A 12,805-nucleotide genomic window follows, 5' to 3' on the forward strand; every position below is an offset into this window, starting at 1 on the left:
CAGCCCATAACTCCAAAACGTGCTACTGAAATTGTAAATGGTTACATTATGTAACAAAATAATGGTGCAACGCTAATAAATATTATTTTATAACAAACGCGCTTTCTCCCGCGATGGATAGTGGTTCTGAAATGTAAACTGCAGTGCGCCGTTGAATTGGCGACTTTTCCCCCTATATGTTGCTATGTGCATAATAGCAAAGTTAACCACCATGTTGGTGTTGAGAACAATGCGGTGGAGGCAGCAGCTGAATGAGGAGATGAGGAAACAGGTCTTGCCTTAATTGTCTTAAGAAAATTGAGGGGAAACACCAACTTAATTAATGAATAGCCTAACTGTTAAACATGCCTGGTTTTATAAATTATCCATATACAGTACCAGTCAAGTTTTAGAACACCTACTCATTCAAGGTTATTTTATTTTTCCTATTTTCTAGATTGTAGAATAAAAGTGAAGATGTCAAAACTATAAAATAACACATGGAATCATGTGGTAAACAAACAAATGAAAATATATTTGAGATTCTTCAAAGTAGCCACCCTTTGCCTTGATGACAGCTTTGCTCACTCTTGGCACTTTCGAGTTTCTTTTTCACATCCATTTTGCTGTCAGGTGTTCGGAGTTTGTTAAAACCAGTTTATTGATGTGATTATGATAGGCTATAGGCCAGGTCCTATTGGTCATATGCATACATGTTTCACATAAAGAGAGCAAGGGTCTAGGGAATGTTTTTCCTTAACAAATGTAGGTATTTCGGTGACAGAACTTTTCAGTTTAGAAACGAGTAAGAAACGAAATCGCTGTTATGTTGCAGCTTTGGCACAGACAGCGCGATAAACACTTGCTGTGGTGTCTGTTTGCTGCACCAGGGAGGAGAGACTTGCTGTCATTTGTTATAAATGTTTTTACTCCGCGTGGCCAATGGGCTCCCTCCCTCATGAGTAATTTGTCTTAATTATTTCATCAAACATTGCGCTTAAAGCATCAGACACTCTCAGTGCATATAGTTGATTTTATTAAAATGCATAGTGTGTCTATATTTGGAAAAAATTTGTTTTACAATTTTGATTGGTCTAAAGAACAGACAACCACTATCTGGGACAGCCCAAATCTGAGTTTATCACATGCTGTTATCTCCCATGCTTTTGATGTAGTGCGAAGGAATGGTTCTGATGGTTGTCCGTCTCTCTCCCTCCTACCTTCCAGGTGACCTGTATGAGATTTTGTCCAGCCTGCCAGAGAGTGTGGCTTATTCCTGCAGGCCCTGCAGCCAGTCCCAGCCCAGCGCCTGGAGGGAGCTGCTCCACATGGAGCTGAGGGCTGGGGTAGAGAAGGTGCTGGCCTGCCTGCTCACCTCCACTCTCACCCAGCACCTCATTGCCTGCTCACAGGTGGGAGATACCAGGCCATACAATTCTTACCACAGGATGCTAAATGAGACCGGATGCGCAGGCTGAAAATAGCAGCAGGCTTTTTAACACCTATCATGACTTGTAGTCAAGTTTTGATTTGGCTTTTCTGAATAAATAATTTCAAAGAACGAGTGCAACGACTCTCTCCTCTCTTTTTAAAAGTTTATTAGCTGATATTAGATGTACATTTACAGACTGAGATCTGCTAGGACTATTTGCCTGTTCTTCTTGAACTGTTGCACATAAGTGCTTGTGTTGTTTCTCTGTAAAATACTAAATTAGTCCCTATTCCCCTCCTGTAGTGTGTGACCCAGGTTGACCCTGACAGTGGAGCGGAGGGCCAGCCAGCCTGTGACCTCCGTGCTGTGGGCAAGAAGTTTGACAAAGGCCTCTACACCACCCTGGTCAGTGTCTGTCTATATAGCATCTGAATTGGCAGGACAGGATCTCTTCTACATTGAAACTCTGATTTGAAGGAACATTTTCAAAGGAAGATGAATGAGTAGTGTCAGCTAAATAACTGTGTTTGTATATTTCTATGTCTGTTGATGTTGTAGAAATCGTTCCATGAAGATGTGGTGCAAGTAGTGCGGAGGCGTCTGGATCATGAGGAGTCTCTCCCGGAGGATGAAAGGCCCACAGCCTTGGCCCGCTCCTACTACTTGAAGGTAATGCTGATTACTCTGACAGCAACACTCTGGGAGGAAAACTCTTTACATAGGCAATTGTACAGTACAAATCAGAAGTATTTACTTGACCATGTAGCTACAAGCACAGTACTTTGAGTATGACAGAAAACAGTTGGTTGAACTACAAGTCTTCTGCAATGTTATCACGTTTTTCCTGTACTTTAGTTACATAAACACAACCTTTTTGTTAAAAGCACACACACAATAGTAAACGGATATACAAATGTTCTCACTACTACACTTGGCTGCACTTTGAACACAGCTGTTTACGCTCATCTTGCTCGAAACATTCTCAACTTATTTTTGAAGTATTGTGTATAGACTGTACGCACTAGTTTAAATGTTTCATAAAGTTCAATATCAGAAGTTAGACAACAGACAGTTGAATACCCTCATCCTAACGCAATACATGGTCTGTACTCAGTCAGTGATATCCGTCGTCAGTATATTTCTTGTGGTGTCTGCTGTTCCAAATGGTTGTCTAGTCAGCAGAACAGTATGTGATTGGGAATGAGTTATGGGGCTCTGTAGGGCTGTGGTTCTGGTCATGACTCCCCTGGTGGTCATAGTTTCACTTGGTTCAAACTAAAGTCATAGAAGATGGTTGAATCCAAGAACATTTGGAATGTTTATTGCAAAGAAAAAAGCACTACATGTTGTAAAATGGCCAACAGAGGAGTGTAGATTCACCCTCTCCTCACTGTTCTCTCTGCAGCTTCTGGAGGAGGTCTTCAACTGGTTCAACAGTCAGGACCCCAAAGTGTGGGACCCCCGATCCAAAGACCTGCCTATGTGAGTAGCAATCTGCTCCTTAAATCTCCTAGTCCAGGGTATCTCAACTGGTGGCCCACGGGGATTTTATTTCCCACGCATAATAGAGAAATATGGGGTTTTGTACCAATGTAAGCAGGTTTTGAAATGATTGTTTTAGTGAAATGATATCTTTTTGGGCTTCTTGCAATCATTTTGCAGTCTACAAATTATGTGTAATTATGTTCCAGCCCCCTGACCATCTGTTCAAGAGAAAATCGACCCGCATCTGAATCTAGTTGATGATCCCTGTCCTAGTCTGTTAAACCTGGTTTTTGTTATGCTTGTGAACTCGGCGAACGATTTACCAAGGCTCTTAGAAGGTTATCTGTCTGGGAGTTATTTCTCAGACATTGGGATTTGGGGATTTAACACTTAGGTTGAAGAATTTGCCATGTCATCAGATATTGACTCATATGATTTATATGAAATTCCAGTTTAACGTTGGGTTGTGACATATTGCTTCACTACTTCCCTGCAGGGATTTATGTATTTTCCCATGAAGTAGCATAACCTTACATTCAGTGGCGCAACTGTTTTATGGTTTGCCACACATTTGTATGACTCCCCTGGTGTTCACATCCTGATGGGGAAATGAGACGTTGATTTGAATTGTACTGTGAACAATTACCTTAAAGTGGGGGAACAGTCATTCAAATCCAATGTGACAGGAAGTTACAGAAGTTAGTCTTATTTTCTTCTTCCGTATGTTAAAGCCAGGACAAGTCCCCCTCCTCTTCCACACATTCCCAGTTCACATCTTTCCTTCCCTGCGATGGAAGACACAGAGTAGTGACTTCATTTAGCTCATTGTATGGTGATGCACAGAGTGGTAAAGGAAGAGTGGCTCAGGACCTGCCCTGTCTGTCACCTTATCTTCTGGGGGAAAGATTGATTAATAAACATGAATTGTTTCTTAATGTAAATGAGTGTAATCATAATTAGCTAGATGTGAGCCACTGTCTCAGTTGTATGCTCAAAGTCAAATCCTAACTTGAGTAACTGTGTGCATGTAACTCAGATGTTTGCCTAAACCATCACAATTTGAGTTTCGTGCAGGTGTCTAATAGAGAACTTGACTTCCTCTTCTTTCATCTCCTCACCCCTCCATTTCTCCATCCATTCTCTTTCCCATTGCAGTGGGATGCTGTCCCATGCGGTTCAGCCCCCCACCACTGAGCATGTGTACGCCCAGTGGCGTGAGAGGGAGGAGCTAAGGTCCAGGGCCCCTCTCGGGACCCTGCAGACGGAGAACGTACCACGCCTGGAGGTGAAACAAGAAGAGGTGCCTCACCCCACCACCCCACTGATCACAGAGCCAACCAGGGGCCTCCACTTCAGAAAAAACAGGGCTTTCAGGCTTAATAAACTCAAAGGTACTTTACACAACTGAGGGGAGGAAAAACAATGAGAAATAAAATATTGAATCAACCAATTTCCTAAGGGAATTGTTTTGGTTTGATGTCTGGCGTTTGTCCCTCAGGGAAAAGGGGAAGAGCCGGACGGCAATCCATGTCTGAGGGACGGCCATTCAAGTCTGAGGGACGGCTGTCCAAGGCTGACCTAGACACAGGGTGGTCCAAGGACGACGGGAGGCAATGCTCACTGTGCCAAAAGTATGGAGATGCTAAGTCCAATGTGAGTAAGACTGAAACTAGGTTTCAGAACACTTCTGAGCAGCATGGTGGAAAGAAACACAAACCGCACTCTGACTTCAGAGCACTAAGCCTTCATACCCTTTTTCAACATAACAGCCTTTCACTCACAGGAAATTAAGTCAACCAAATCCACAGAGTAGGTAACCCAGCAGTTCTGTATTTCTAACCTCCTCCGTGTGTTCCTCAGGAGGCGGGCAGGCTGCTGTACCTGGGCCAGAACGAATGGGCTCACATCAACTGCTCCATGTGGTCCGCCGAGGTGTTCGAGGAGGACAATGGCTCTCTGATGCACGTGCACAGTGCCGTCGCAAGGGGGCGCTTCATGGTGAGGCTTCACTTTATTTTTGCAGTGACATTCTTGTTTTTCCGGCAGCTGTAGTTTGTGTATCTTTGTCCAACGTCCATCATCTCTCTCAAACTCATTATCCACCCCTATTCTCTCCTCCTGGACTGATCTAACCTGTCTCTCTTGTTTCCGCAGCGCTGTGAGCGCTGTAACCATACAGGTGCCACAGTGGGCTGCTGTTTGACCTCCTGCCAGAGCAACTACCACTTCATGTGTGCCCGCTCCCGCAACTGTGTATTCCAGGATGACAAGAAGGTCTACTGCTACAAACACAGAGACCTCATCAGTGGCAAGGTAAAGTCCTGGGACTACTCAGCAGTGGGACTGTTGTTTTTTTTAAACATGTGAATCAGTTTCCTCACGCATGTGTACATTGTTCTTGTTCCATTGCAGATCATCACCGGCCAAGGGTTTGAGGTGAATCGGAGGATGTACGTGGACTTTGATGGGATCAGCCTTCGCAGGAAGTTCTTGACCGGACTGGAGCCAGAAAACATCAATTTGATGATTGGTATATTTTCTCGACACATTACATTGTTATTTTTAGCTCACTTGAGTATAAGTATCACAGGACTGGTCATGGGTTTTTCCTAATCTAATCATTGTTATTTTCTGAATTCAGGCTCTTTGCAGATTGAAAAGCTAGGTATGCTGACTGAGCTGTCTGCAAAGCAAGGAAAACTCTTCCCAGTGGGTTACCGGTAAGTAGCAGAAATTCATAATTAATAATGAATCAGAAATTGGCATGTTTAGACTTTTTTTATGACTTCCTTCCTTTCAACTCCTCCTCTCCGCAGGTGTTCTCGCTGGTACTGGAGCACGGTGAACCCACTGCGGCGTTGCAAATACACGTGTACGATCCGTGAGGTCCGACCGCCGGTCCCTGAGAAACCTGCTGAAGAGATGCCTGACAAGGGAGAGAATAGCACTATAGCACACAGCCCCTGCGCCCAGTCAGGTGAGAGTCCTGGTAACACAATACTGCATCAAACCCTCACTACTACACTGAACAAAAATATAAGCGCAACATGTAAAGTGTTGGTGCCATGTTTCATGAGCTGAAATAAAATATCATAGCAATTTCTATACATACAAAAGCTTATTTAGCTAACATTTTGTGAACAATTTTGTTTACTAGTAATGTATAATCCATTCACCTGACATGTGTGGCATATCAAGAAGCTGATTAAACAGCATGATCATTACACAGGTGCACCTTGTGCTGGGAACAATAAAAGGCCACTCTAAAATGTGAGTTTGGAGCGTGCAATTTGCATTCTCACTGCAGGAATGTCCACCAGACATGTTGCCAGAAAATTGAATGTTCAGTTCTCTACTATATGCTGCCTCCAAAGTTGTTTTAGAGAATTTGGCAGTATGCCCAACCGACCTCACAACTGCAGATCACGTTGTATGGCCACGTGTGGGTGAGCGGTTTGTTGACGTTGTGAACCGAGTGCCCCATCGTGGCGTGAGGGTATGGGCAGGCATAAGCTACGGACATCGAACACAATTGCATTTCATTGATGGCAATTTGAATGTACAGAGATACTGTGACACGATCCTGAGGCCCATTGTCGTGCCATTCATCTGCCGCCATCACCTCATGTTTCAGAATGATAATGCACGGCCCCATGTCGCAAGGATCTGTACACAATTCCTGGAAGCTGAAAATATCCCAGTTCTTCCATGGCCTTCATACTCACCAGACATGTCACTCCTTGAGCATGTTTGGGAAGCTCTGGATCGACGTGTGCAACCGTGTGTTCCAGTTCCTGCCTCTATCCAGCAACTTCATGCAGACGTTGAAGTGGAGAGGACCACATTCCACAAGCCACAATCAACAACTTGATGAACTCTATGCGAAGGAGATGTTGCGCTTCATGAGGCAAAAATAGTGCTCACACCCGATACTTTTCTGATCCACGCCCCTATCTTTTTTTTTTTAAGGTATCTGTGACCAAAATATGCATATCTGTATTCCCAGTCATGTGAAATCCATAGATTAGGGCCTAATGAATTTATTTAAATAGCCAGATTTCCTTATGAACTGTCATTCAATGAAATCTTTGATATGGTTGAATGTTGCGTTTCTATTTTTGTTCAGTATAAATATTAGTGTGAATATGTGACTGTTGGCTTTCTTACACTGCAACGTGAATATTAGCAAGACTTAGATGTGGCATAGGAAACAGAGTTGTTGTTGTTGCTTCACCTCTAGAATCTGATGCCCAAGAGGTTGACGTGGCACATTCCCGACCCACTACTCCCAGCTTCTCAGCTCCACTCCCTAAACCTGACCAAGGGGCAAGGCCCAAAATCAGGAGACCAGCTGGAGGACTGTTCCGGCCTCTGCCCTCCCCAGGTAACTGTTCCGTGGTTGGCTGATGTTGTTTATAAAAAACAATTGTCAGGTTTTGAGTGATTTCTAGATATTACACAGAAAGCATTAATTGTTTGTGTGCCGTTCAGTTGTCTCACTGCTATCTGATCTATTTTCCTCTGCAGGAGCTACCAAGTCCAAACCCCACCACATCCTGACCATCAGTGACCTGGAGGAGACACGCAGGCCCCGTCGCCACAGCCCCCACTCCCAAACCCGCAGGGACATGTCCTCCCCACCCCTGGGCTGTCCAACTGGATCTGGACTAATCACCCTCCGCACTGGGGGCTCCATGCATCCCAAGGCCTCCGTACCCACCTCTCCGCTGTTTCCCCTCGGTGCTACTGATATCCTGCTGACCTCTCCCTCTGCCCGCCCTGTCGGAGGTCGAAGTGCTTCCTCTGCTCGATGCCCCGGGAACATGACTCACTCTACTTCAGGACTCTTTCCCCAGCCACCGTGGGAAGACAGTGTGGGCAGCTTCCCTTCCCCTTGCCTGTCACTCTCCCCAACCGTCCAGCACTCCAATAGACCCAGGCTGTCTTTTGACCTGAACCAGGCAGACTCAGTTGAGGTACCACACAACTTCCTGGCCTCCCCAGAACCGGAGGATAACCCTGTATCTAACAGCACCTCACCACTTAGGGGCTCTTTCATACCATTCCACAGGGACTCTGACGTGGCCATTGTCTCCGAGTTGAAGACTGAGCTTGAGATTGAGGAGACACTAGTGAATGAGGGAGTGGCCATGAACTGTGGCGCCCAGATAGACGTGGAGGGCGACGACAACCAAGAGGATTTCTGGGAGCCCGAGGTTCGCAAGAGAAAGACTCGTACAGCCCTGACCCGCTCAGCTGCATCCACCAGGCAAGACTGGGGGAACACTTCTTCTGATGAGGACATGGAGCACTATTTTGACTTCTCGCACACTGTGATCAGTCGCACAGGCTCCAGGGACCCACCCCAGGCTCCTGCCTCTCCCTCTTCAAGATCTATCCCTCAGCTGGACGGTGTGGACGATGGGACTGAGAGTGATGCCAGCGTGACAACCACAGATGGGGCTCAGAAACTGAAGAGCGCCAGTCAAGTTCAGAACCCAGCTCAAACACATGTTCCGCCTGAAGTAAAAATGACAACAAATGGTCTAAGTGCAGACTCTGGAAGCCCTGTCCCAGATCAGTCACCCCTTAGCAACCCTCCCGAGTCTACAACCAGAGTTGAACTCCCTGCTACAAAACCTCCCCCAGCGTATAGACCCCATGATCCATCCAAAGCCTTTAATGCCACACAACTAGCTAGGACTGAATTGGACAGTGTGACCCTTGCACCAACTGAGATCTCACCAGAAGCTCGAAGACCAGATGCAGTGGACCCATCCACAACATACAGCCCTGCTGATGTGAATACTACTCCCCTGCAGTTATACACATTCCCAACTCCTCTAGAGAAACAGAACTCAGTCCCCTCCTTAGAAGCCCAGGAACCAGTGCTGATTGCACCCCTTCAAGGAACTCTGCCGGACGTTGTCCATACTAAGGTGCCTGATACGGTCTACCCAGAGGATTTATTTCAAGGTTCCATTCTAGACTTTGTCCCTGGGGCTCCACTTGTTCTTGAAAGGTGTGATCCTCCCTCCCCCAGCACCTGTTTCACTGAGCTGGTCCCTGTCCAGGTTGATGCCCCCATGGAAACCCATCAGCCTCAAGACCCAAAAGACCTCTTCTTGGATTCTAACAGTGGCCACTTTGTTTCGCCCACAGATGGATCTGCCATTTACATGAACCACTTGACAGAGAGTTCACGAGATCCATCGTTGAGCAGTAGTCAGGGCACCCTGTTGGAGCTTCTTCAACCCTCTTCTCTTATCTCCTCAGACTTCCCTAACCCCTGCGTAGCCCGGATGAACCCTTTACAAATGAGTCCCTCTGTGCAGTTCTCTTTGCCTGGCTTTAACCCTTCAAGGCCACCTCTCACTAGCATCTCGCTACAACCCCTGACATCCTCCCAAGGGCCAACAGTCTTGCCGCCCATGGAGACCTTTTGTACCAAATTATCAGCACCTATTCCAGACAGTGCCCTTCCACATTTGTCCTCTCAAATTGATCCCATTTTATCTGCAACATCAAGTGTCAGTCTCCCATCTTATGGATCAGTCTCTCTGCCTATATTCTCCACACAATCCCAGGCCATGGTCTCCACAGCAATTACCATTGTATCCTCCTCTCCCTCCATATGCTCTCTCTCCGATGCTCTATCCACCCAGTGTCACCCCATGCTCTCTTCGCTTCAGCCCTCCTCTGCCCCTGTGATGATTAACGGATACAGCTCCACGTCTCTGCAGAAGGAAGCTGCCATGGGACACACCATCTCCATCAACTTCTCCACCCCCAGGCCGCCACTGGAGCCCCAACAGACGCTGTTACCTCAGGGACTACCTGGCCACGCTATCCTTACTGTGAAGGAAGTGGGTGGTCCTAACGTGGACCCTACACCTCACGTTCTGCTGGTCAACCGCCTGGGCCAGATCTTTGTGAAGAACCCAGAGAGCAACACCTTCCAGCTGCCCAGTCAGAGCTCTCCCTCCTATAACTGTGTCACTCAGATTGCCAGCCTCCTTCAGAGCAATGCCCTGTCTGCCACCTTGGCAGCAGCTGGTACAATGTCCACTCCAGTTACAGGGACTGCCATGCCAACCCATGTCCCTAGGATGGCCACGCCTGTGGTTCAGAACCCAGCTACCATCACTCAACTGCTCACTCATAACAGCAATGGGACAGTGGCAGCAACTGCGGTAAAGAAACCCAGGAAGAACACAAGCGTATCTGCAGAAGGAGCTATACCAGGGATGAAGAAAACCAGAAAGAAGAAAGAACCTTCCACAAATTCTAGGAGAAAGAAGTCTGACAAAGCTGCAGACCTGTTTGAGTTTGCTGGTCAGGACGGGAGTTCCTCCATGACCAAGACTGAGAGTGCACAAGCCATCATCAACCAAGCCATGGCCAGTAACTACACTCCAAACCGGACCGGTCCACGCATATTGAGTCCCTCCACATTCCGTAACAACCCTTCCCTGAAATCTGTGGTCCTGCCCCCAGGACTACTCTTCGAACCCGAGCCCGCAGCCACCACACTGTCTGTTTCAACACCCCGCCCTCCTCGCGCCCATGTCCGTATGAAGAGGGTGTCCTCCCTTTCAGATCGCATTGGTGCCACAAAGAAGTCCAAGACAGACTTCCTAGAGCCAGAGCCCCCTAGTGCTAAGGAGGACCTGTTGGTACCTAAAGACAGCTTTGCTGCTGTCTCCAGCAGGGCTGGGGGAGTTCGCATTAAAACCCCAACGGTGAAAGGTGTGCTGGACCTGGACAAGCTAAAGGAGGAGCACTTGAGTGACTCTGAAAGCACCAGGTTAGTCTTTTAGAACTTATCAGGGAAGTGATCTAATGAAGTGAGTAATGAGACAAAATGTACAAATATTATTTTCAATGAATAATACAAGAATAGTCATGCCTTTATGTTTAATGGCCGCTGAGTCTCTTGTAAAATTCATTTTTTATTAAAAGTGGTTAACTTGCTACATCTGCAACAATGCTTAAGGTCAGAATCATATTGAAATATTTTTTTTTTTCACAGTTGGCTCGTGTTTCCAGTGTGGGCCTCTTCTCTTTAGTGTCGATAAGATCATGTCTGGCTATTTTTAACCTTATTCTTAACTCTTCCTCTGACTATTAGTAACCTACAGTATGATATGACAAATGGAACAAGGCGTTTTACTCCTGAAATAGAACTGTTGATGTCAGTAACGATAAAGAGCAGGTCATGCATAGAAACCTTTTTTGGAATCATAACTGAGATTGTCATAACTGTCACCACTCATTTACCAATCTACAATACAGCTCCTAGTTTGCACTATGCTCTCCAATTGTCATCGCTGCATTTCTGCCTGAAAGTGTGTATCTGATACAGAGAGTGATATACAGCCTGTATCCAGTCGATTTCAGTGTTTCTCTTGTTGTATTCCTCACAGGCCAGGGCCTTGGGACCGCCTGTCTATACCTCGATTTGGGGGGGACATGGGTAAACAGAACTGTGACGCAGTGGGCCGCAGTGCCCTGACTGACTGGAATAAATACTCAGGTACTTATGTGTAATGGTGCCGTATGAACAGTATGTCTGTATGATGATGATGACTGATGATACTTCTTATACCTGTACAATGTAAACAAGTCTGCCTGATTTGAAAATACCCTGTGGTATTTCCATCCTGTCAGGTGCTCTATCATGCTCAGATGATGAGCTGCTGCCATCAGACGAGGATGATGAGTGCCCTCCCAGCCGAGACCAGCCCCACCTCCGCTTCGAGATCAAAAGCGATGACGGCTTCAGTGTGGAGGCAGACAGCATAGAGGGTGAGGTTTCAGGGAGGAAAGGGCAAATGAATAGACTGCATGTGTCTTATCTGTGGAGTGTTCGTTTAGAAAGAATTACATTTCCCAATACTCAAGGCAATGATTTCTGCACAAATACCCACTATTTCTACATATGACTAAACATAAGATTATGAAAAACACTTGTTCTCGCACTTGGCTAGAATTAACTTGTGTAATAGGCTAATTTCCATATGTATTACATTTGTGTGTTATGCTGTGTTACTCACGTCTTACTCTTCTCTCTCTCTTTCTCTGCCCCCTCCTTTCCCTCCTCAGTGGCCTGGAGGGCAGTGATAGACTGTGTCCAGGAGGCGCGGGCAGGGGCCAGGCTTAGGCAGCTGTCCTTCTCTGGGATGACAGGTACCCATATGCTGGGCCTGCTCCACGACACGGTGGTCTTCCTGGTGGAGCAGCTCCAGGGGGCCCGTCGCTGCCATAGCCACGCCTTCCGCTTCTTTAAACAGATCAGCCAAGAGGAGGACCTGCCTGTCAACCCCTCTGGATGTGCCCGCTCTGAGGTCTACCTCAGGTCAGTGTCCCTGTTTTCTGTTCACTTCTGGGGCCCTGGAAGTTAAATATAGAAATTATATGGGAAGTCATTATTTTGGAGTGTAATTTGTAAATTGAGTCTGAGTTGTCTTACAGATTGATCTTGTAAACATTTCACCAATACTTCCTAGGTATCATGAGTAGGTTTGCAAAGGGTCGGAAACATTGCGGGAAATTTCCGGAAATTTTCCATGGGAATTTTGCTTAAATTCATAAAAAAACTTAGCTTATAACAGTGAACCTTTTTTGTGGGATACATATAAGGCAATTCTAGGTTTTGTGACATATTTTGGTTAAACTATCCCCAATTCAATGGAATTGCAACCCTCTGTATGCACAGTGCATTCTACCATCACGTGCAGTCCACTGTTCCATCACATGTACAGCTGATTCTCAAGATCTTGCACACTAATGAGATGCTATTGTGCACACACTACTACACTGTCTGAGCCAAGGACAACATGCTTTCTGGTAAGTTTTGATTACAATACTGGGTGGGGTGAATATATTTTATGACATACATGGTTTTTT

General features: G+C 46.1%; 1 protein-coding gene across 3 annotated transcripts in view; it reads left to right on the top strand.

Annotated features, from left to right (window-relative positions):
* LOC106577926 (histone-lysine N-methyltransferase 2B) overlaps positions 1-12,805 on the top strand; it is an 86,206-nt gene that overhangs the window by 58,529 nt on the left and 14,872 nt on the right. For all 3 annotated transcript variants that reach the window (XM_014156395.2, XM_045701009.1, XM_045701019.1), the window contains 16 exons: positions 1,207-1,391; positions 1,715-1,816; positions 1,970-2,080; positions 2,817-2,893; positions 4,052-4,287; positions 4,395-4,549; positions 4,757-4,894; positions 5,051-5,209; positions 5,309-5,426; positions 5,538-5,616; positions 5,713-5,873; positions 7,137-7,280; positions 7,424-10,703; positions 11,323-11,432; positions 11,567-11,704; positions 12,002-12,254. In XM_014156395.2, coding sequence (XP_014011870.2) covers positions 1,207-1,391; positions 1,715-1,816; positions 1,970-2,080; positions 2,817-2,893; positions 4,052-4,287; positions 4,395-4,549; positions 4,757-4,894; positions 5,051-5,209; positions 5,309-5,426; positions 5,538-5,616; positions 5,713-5,873; positions 7,137-7,280; positions 7,424-10,703; positions 11,323-11,432; positions 11,567-11,704; positions 12,002-12,254 — 5,446 coding nt within the window. The remainder of the gene's footprint in view (positions 1-1,206; positions 1,392-1,714; positions 1,817-1,969; positions 2,081-2,816; positions 2,894-4,051; positions 4,288-4,394; positions 4,550-4,756; positions 4,895-5,050; positions 5,210-5,308; positions 5,427-5,537; positions 5,617-5,712; positions 5,874-7,136; positions 7,281-7,423; positions 10,704-11,322; positions 11,433-11,566; positions 11,705-12,001; positions 12,255-12,805) is intronic.

This window comes from Salmo salar, chromosome ssa02 (genome assembly GCF_905237065.1).
Source record: "Salmo salar chromosome ssa02, Ssal_v3.1, whole genome shotgun sequence".
Lineage (NCBI taxonomy): Eukaryota > Metazoa > Chordata > Actinopteri > Salmoniformes > Salmonidae > Salmo > Salmo salar.